This window comes from Budorcas taxicolor, chromosome 14 (assembly GCF_023091745.1).
Source record: "Budorcas taxicolor isolate Tak-1 chromosome 14, Takin1.1, whole genome shotgun sequence".
Lineage (NCBI taxonomy): Eukaryota > Metazoa > Chordata > Mammalia > Artiodactyla > Bovidae > Budorcas > Budorcas taxicolor.
In genome coordinates, this window is record NC_068923.1 from 15,168,397 (window position 1) to 15,175,597 (window position 7,201).

General features: G+C 63.3%; 1 protein-coding gene across 1 annotated transcript; it reads left to right on the forward strand.

The window, feature by feature from the left end:
• The first annotated feature begins 322 nt into the window (after positions 1-322).
• On the forward strand, positions 323-4,255 carry JRK (Jrk helix-turn-helix protein). The gene has a single exon (XM_052651646.1). The coding sequence runs from the start codon at positions 681-683 to the stop codon at positions 2,265-2,267; it is 1,587 nt and encodes a 528-aa protein (XP_052507606.1). The 5' UTR covers positions 323-680; the 3' UTR covers positions 2,268-4,255.
• The last annotated feature ends 2,946 nt before the right edge of the window (positions 4,256-7,201 follow it).

The window sequence follows — 7,201 nt, forward strand, 5'->3', positions numbered from 1 at the left end:
AGCGCTTGGTGACATCCCAGCTTTGTTCAGTAGCCTCGCCCTTCACGCTTTCCTGAAAAGTCAGATTGCACCCGACAGCCACTTTTAGTTTGGAGCCATAGCGAGCGACTCTGAGGTCACTGTGGAAGCTGAGAAGAGCCAGTGAGCCTGGTAGCCCCTGAGCCGGCCTCTTCTTGCATCACCTGCCGGCAGCTCTGTTCATTGTCCCACAGACCCCGCCAGTGGCTGCTTCAGCACAGGTGAAGTGACGAGGGCGTGCTCAAAAGCCCAAGGAACGCACCCTGTAATGCTTCTCTTTCTTCCCCCTTTTGCTTTCCAGCTGATAAAGCACCATGTGCGAGAGAGAGACCCCCACGGCTCAGGCGGTGAGACCTCAATTAGCTGGAAACCAGCTCCCAGGGCCCCTCTACTCTCTGCTCCGTGTTTGAGGGAAGTCGCTGCCACTGTCCTTGCAGAGAAGGCCGGAGATCCAGCCGTGGGGACGCCCAGGGTGGCTGACACTGGTCCCCCTGCAGAGAGGGTTGGGAAGCTGCTGGAGCTGGAGAGAGGAGCCAAGAAGGGGCCCTGACTTGTGCTGGCCCCGCGTCAGCACTGCCAGGCGAGGGTGGGGGAGGAAGAGGCGGGAAGGCCTCCAGCCCCTGCCCAGGCGCGACCCCTTGGCTCGGCCGAGCCCCCTCCTCATGGCCTCCAAGCCGGCTGCCGGGCGGAGCCCTGGGGAGAAGCGCAAGAGGGTGGTGCTGACGCTGAAGGAGAAGATGGACATCTGCCGGCGCCTGGAGAAGGGCGAGAGCAGGCGGGCGCTGATGCAGGAGTACAACGTGGGCATGTCCACCCTGTACGACATCAGGGCCCACAAGGCCCAGCTGCTCCGCTTCTTCGCCAGCTCCGACTCGGACAAGGCGCTGGCGCAGCGCCGCACCCTGCACACACCCAAGCTGGAGCACCTGGACCGCGTGCTGTATGAGTGGTTCCTGGTGAAGCGGTCCGAGGGCGTGCCCGTCTCGGGCCCCATGCTCATCGAAAAGGCCAAGGACTTCTACGAGCAGATGCAGCTGACCGAGCCCTGCGTGTTTTCTGGCGGCTGGCTCTGGCGCTTTAAGGCCAGACATGGCATCAAGAAGCTGGATGCGTCTAGCGAAAAGCAGGCGGCCGACCAGCAGGCAGCTGAGCAGTTCTGCGGGTTCTTCCGGAGCTTAACCGCTGAGCACGGCCTGTCCCCGGAGCAGGTCTACAACGCCGACGAGACCGGCCTCTTCTGGCGCTGCTCCCCCAGCCCCAGCCCAGAGGGTGGGCCAACGCCCAGCCCCACGCAGAGCAAGGACCGGCTGACCGTCCTCATGTGTGCCAACGCCACGGGCTCCCACAGGATCAAACCCTTGGTGGTTGGGAAATGGGGTGGCCCCAAGGCGGTGCAGGGCCTCCAGCACCTGCCTGTTGTGTACAAGGCCCAAGGCAGCGCCTGGGTGGACAAGGAGATTTTTGCTGACTGGTTCCATCATATCTTCGTGCCCGCAGTGAAGGAGCACTTCCGAGCCGTGGCCCTGCCAGAGGACAGCAAGGCCATCCTCCTCCTGGACGGGTCCCGGGCTCACCCGCGCGAGGCTGAGCTGGCCTCGGAGAATGTCTTCACCATCTTCCTGCCCGCCAGCGTCACCACCCTGCTCCAGCCCATGGACCAGGGCATTCGGAGGGACTTCATGAGGAACTTCGTCACGCCCCACGGCAGGCTGCAGGCCTTGGCTCCCCGCTGCAGCGTGCACGACGCCGTGCTCGACGTGGCCTGCGCCTGGGACGCGGTGCCAGGCACCGTCCTCAGCCGGGCCTGGAGGAAGCTGTGGCCCGAGGCTGCACTCATGGAGGGCTCATCCTCCGAGGAGGAGCCGGAGCGGCTCAGGACTAAGCCCCCCGACCAGGCCTTTGCGCACACCCCCGGGCTCGCAGCAGGCACCCCGGCCCGCCTCGGGAGCACGGCCTCAGGGAGCCTGGAGCCGGCGGAGGCTGGGGGGATGGACAGAGCAGCCTGGGAGCACGCGGCGGTGTCCTTTGACGCCGTGGTGCGCTTCGCGGAGGCACAGCCCTGCTTCTCGGCACAGGAGCTGGGCCAGCTGCGCGCACTGCACTCCGTGTTCAGCAGGCGGTGGCAGGCGCAGCGGCGCGGGGCCCCCACCGCCGCGGTCAAGCTCGAGGCGCCCTGGGAGCGCCCTGGGCCTCGCGGCACCCAGCCTTGCTCCCCACTGCCCAGCTCGTCCACGGCCAGCGAGGCCTGAGGCAGTGAGGCCTGACCTGCAGTCTCGGGGTCATGTTCCTTGGAACAGCCTGCCCCGTTGAGGTTTTGCCGTGTGGTCTGTCCTGCCACTTGAGCGTGAGGAGGTCTTCCTCAACGGCCCACCCAGACCTGAAATGTCCCAGAACCTCCAGGGGCTGCCACCCAGCTTGTATTTGCTGCCTAAGCCTTGTGTGCAAGGGTAGGGACGTCTGTCTGTCCAAGCGGGGAAGAGCCACCTTCAGCCAACTGACTGTGGTCCCCACTGCTGCTTGATGGGGCTGACACTTCCTAAGGGCTCCCTGCTTGCCCGATGGGGCTGTCTGCAGGTCTGGGGGCCAGCCCTGGGTCAGGCAGGTCACTGAGGGTGGGACTTGATTGTGAATGAGAGTCCGTGTGGCCCCTGCCTGTGGCGTTGCAGGCCCGTGTCCCCACGTCGGTCGTCAGCTCTCCTGGCAGAGTGAGCCTCACTTCCATGTTGCCCTGGGCCTCGGGCCCCAGGATGCAGCGGTAGAGTTGTTAGAGCCAGCAGGAGCAGGCCACCAGGGAGCCCATTGCCCCAGTGTGGGCCCCCAGGTCACTGCCAGTGTTTTGAGCATCTGGGCTCCAAGTCCTGTATGTGGTCCACAGTCCCTCAATCCCCAGAACTTCGCATTCACTGCCTCCGCATTAGTAAACCTGGACCAGACGTTCAGAAGTTAGTCTTAGGTGATGTAACAAAAACGGTAAAAGGAGCTGCTCAGATGCCTAGCAGCGTCGGAACTCTTACTTTGAGCTGTTGGCCCCGTAGTGATTCACATGGGGAAAGGTGACTGTGTGGGCCTCTCTTGTAGAGACCTGTACCCGGAGACTTGCTGTGCTCCCTACATCACTGCCGATGCCTCCATTCTGCATCGCTCGTCACCAGACAGAGCGCCCCTGGCCGGCCTGGTCCCTTATCACCAGACGGAGAGCCCCTGGTCACGACCAGACAGAGCGCCCCTGGGCAGCCTGGTTGCCTGTCACCAGACGGAGCGCCCTGGGCAGCCTGGCCGCCCTCTTTGAATGAACCGGAAGTGGGCGCACTTTTCTGGGCTCTTCACCGCTTGCCTTCAGTTCCACCGCTTCTCGGGCAGCTGATTGAGCACACAGTTTTCATTCCTGTGTTATTCATTCCACCGAGACACCCTTGTTCCCACAAGAGCCAAGGGGAGGCGAGGGTTCGGTTTGTGGTCGTTTGTCTGGTGTCTTTGCATCCTTCCAAACACAGGTGACAGTCATGGCTGGCCTGCCGCTGCTCTCTGAGCCGTGTGTTTCCCGATGAAAACGTGTGTATGAAGATTGTGAAACAAGCACAGGTCATTTTCAAAGTCGCATTGCTGATTTTTGGGCCAGACCACCTCCCGCTGCGCTTTCACGGCGGTCTCCCGCACGTGTGGGGCGGCAGCTGTGCAGTGTGCACTCACACCCCTTCTGGACTCGTGTGCCCCCTGTGCTGTGGGCATGCAGCAGGGTCAGATGTGCCCCCTGCTGCGGGCGTGCAGCAGGGTTAGATGTTGGGGCGGCAGCCTGGACGTGACGGATGGACACATGGAGACGCTCCCTCCCCACGGCCAGCCCCAGTCCAGTGGCCTGGAGCAGCAGGACGGTGCTGGGGGTAGGCCGGCCTCCTAGCCCCCCTGTGGGTGCTCGGTCCCCACCAGACGTAGCCCCCGGGCCGGATTCTCGTCCTGCCCACACAGCCTGCTCCCGTCCCCGCTGTGTCATGGCCGGTCGGTAAGCAGCCGTCCCCGCTGGCCAAGGGAGCCTGCCCTTGGCGCTCCTTCTTGAACCGCTGCTTCCCTGGTTGCACTGGGCCTCGGGGGTCTGGTTAGACCTTCAGTGTGGGAGGCCCCGGAGGCTGTGCAGCTGGAGAAGGCCCATCCGCCTGCAGGGCCGCGGTGAACCGCCCACCTCACCTGCATTTCCTGTTGGGGGTGGGAAGCAGGAGGCCCTGCCCTGCACACCCACAGCTCTGATGGCCAAGGTGGTGGGGGCAGGGGGGTTGATGGGTGGGTGGGTGCAGCTCCTGCTTGGATCTGTCAGTCAGGCTTCCCTGGGGTGGAGCCAGAGCCCCTTGGAGGCAGCTCGAGGCCATAGTAGCCAGATGTTTCTGGAAGGGGGAGTGTTGGAGGAAGGGACTCGCACTGCCTCTGTTCCTGGGAGGCCATGGCACAAGGCAGGCAGGACCCACCCCCAAGGAAGCCTGCAGTGGGCTTCCTTGGTGCATAAGTGCGCTTCTAGCACAGGGCGAAGCCGTCCTGACACCTGCTGTGTGCTGCGCCTCGAGCTCATTTGGAGGCCCAAGGGTGGTCAGACAGCCCCTGACCTGCTTCCAGGGAGCACAGGTCTCCCGAGAAGGGCTTCTGGGGCGCTGCACTGTCCATGAGTCATTCTCCACCGCCGTCTCCACGAGGATGCAGGCAGACTGCTGAGGCGCCCGGGGTGAGCCGTGTGGCGGTTCCACGCTGAGGGGCTGGCCCCGGAGGCCTGGACCACTGCTCCCTGCTTGCAGCCCTCAGCTGTCACTCACCGCCAGCAGTGAGCAGTGCTCAGAGGTCTTTGCCAGGGGAGAAGCGGGCTGGTCCTGCATAGCGTGGCGGGGCCCACCCCAGGGTGCTCTCGAGAGACGGACGTCATGGAGAGAGAGGCTGGGCCGAAGGCCCCCTGTGGTCAGGAGAATCCCACCACTGACCTTGGTATCAGCTTCAGAGAAGCCAGGTGCAATGGGATTGGTCTGAGAAGCAGCTTCTGCCCAGGGCATTGTTGAAAACAGCAGTTGGCCAGCTGTGAGTGGAGTTTAACCGCTGGGTGTGGGCAGAGACCACACAGTCAGAGCTTTGCCAAAACCACTGCCATGGAGTGGGGTGGGGTGGGGTGGGGTGGGGGGACCGTGGGCCTTCCTAAGGCCGTGCCCCTGGGAAGGAGCATCAGAGCCTCTGTCAGGGATGGGGAGCCCCTAAGATGACCCAGCCAGCAAGACACAAAGAGAAGGCAAGTCCCAGTCTGGGGTGACCAGTACCCAGAGCTGGTATGACACATTACCTAAAAGGACCAGTTTCCAATCCAACATTACAAACATACAAAGAAACAGGGAAACACGACCACATACCATGTTGCTCCTAAAACGCAGGTGACAGAGTGAGATGCCGGCTTTAACAGGGAAAGACTTCAAGCTGACCATTACAGATGCAGTCAGAGAACTGGAGGAAACCACGACTGAGGAAGTAAAGGGGGAAAGGAAGATAGTAAGTAGAGAAAATCAGCAAAAAGATGGTAAATAAAAAGCTGTTTTAAAACCATGGAAATCCTGGAGTTGAAAGGTACTGTAACATGACAGATTGGCCAGAGCGCCCAGCAGTAGCTGTGAACTCGCGGGAGAAAGAGCATGATCTTGAGAGCGCCTGAGGGATGGTGCTGTTCGCTGCAGGAGGGGCCTCGGTTCTTGACAAGCTGCTGGCCCGGCTGCAGGCCTGCTGCTCGGGATGGGGGGAGGTGGAGAGTGAACCTGGGGGCCCAGGTGGTCTCAGAGCGGCGTGGGACGGTCTCACCCACCACCCGGAACGGGAGACCAGGTGGGGCAGCAGCCTGGGCCTCCCACCCACCCGGGCTTGCTGGGTGCACGGCCCTCGAAGGTGGAGAAGCCAGTCCAGGCAGGTCCCCACGATGGCCCCATTTCACGGAGGCCAGGCTCGGCGGAGGGTGGCCGCATCGTTCTGGCAGTATTAGCAGGTGCACAAGCCCAGCAAGAGGGCCCGGGCCTGGAACTGGCCTGCAGGACAGAGTGAGGAGAGGCCAGAGGCCCAGCAGGGGGCCCCAGGTGGCGGCTGGGTTCTGGGCGTCACTGGCTGCCCCTGCCCTCCGACAGCCCAGGCTGTGAGGTGTGGTCACCCCTCTGCCACACCCTCTTGAGGGATGGTCTGCTGGCCTGGGGACAGGGCATGTGTGGATGTGGAAGCTGCCAGGAGTTTTAACAGCCCCACAGACCCTTTCAGACAAGGAGCTTGCTTTGTCTGTCTCTGGGGGCCTTGCAGCACCTTCTGAGGAACTCGAGGGGGGGCAGGCAGCCCCAGCCTAGAACCTTGAAGGAGCTGGAAGGTTGCTGAGCAGCCAGGGGTATGCTGTGGATGGCCCGGGTGAACCCTGACGCTGGTCCCTCAGTGAGCCCCAGTCCTTGGCCCCACTCCTGCATCCTGACCCAGGTTGTGGGCTGAGCCCCCACTCTGACCCGTGTGCTCTCTCAGCTCCCAAGGAGGGCAAGACCAGGGAGCCTGGAACCACGTGTGGGACACACTCGTACCCTGGGGGAAGGCGAGAGCTTTGTGACCTCGCCCCTCCTCCCCCACATGTGACGTAGAGTTCTCGGTGACCACACACGCTCTCCCCCCTACCCCCTCACCCCCCACTCCCTGCCTCTGCCCTGGCTCCAGGCCCTGCTGACAGTGGTCCCGGGGGTGGAGAGTGACTGTGTGGCTGACTCACGGCAGGTGGGAGAGGTGTGAATGTCAGAGCTGGGCTTCCCCCAGGGCAGACCCCCACACATTCAGGCAGCTCCTGGGGGTGCCTCAGGGCTGTGCCAGGCCCCACTGTGTCCCCCATTGGCAGGCACACACCCGAGCCAGGGCCAGAGCCCATCCAGAGCAGCCCTGTCCTCTGGCAGCTGCCTGCCCTGCCTCTGCCCATCCCTTGCTGGGGTCCTGGGCTCCTCCCAGTCCAGCTGAGGCCAGTCATCTCTGGCTGCAGGAGTCAGGAGGCTGTAGGTCCTGGAGTAGGAGCCCAGAGAGCCTGCTGGGGGCATCCTTCAAGGCCGGAGACTTCCCTGTCCAACCTGACCCTCGGCTCGCTCCGGGGCCTGCAGCCAGCCAGCCCTGTCCAGACAGCCAGCCTGGAGCCCAGGGCCTAGGGGAGCTTCCCAGAGTG

Excerpts from the sequence above, each read along its gene's own strand:
- JRK (XM_052651646.1), top strand. The coding sequence starts at position 681 with ATGGCCTCCAAGCCGGCTGCCGGGCGGAGCCCTGGGGAGAAGCGCAAG.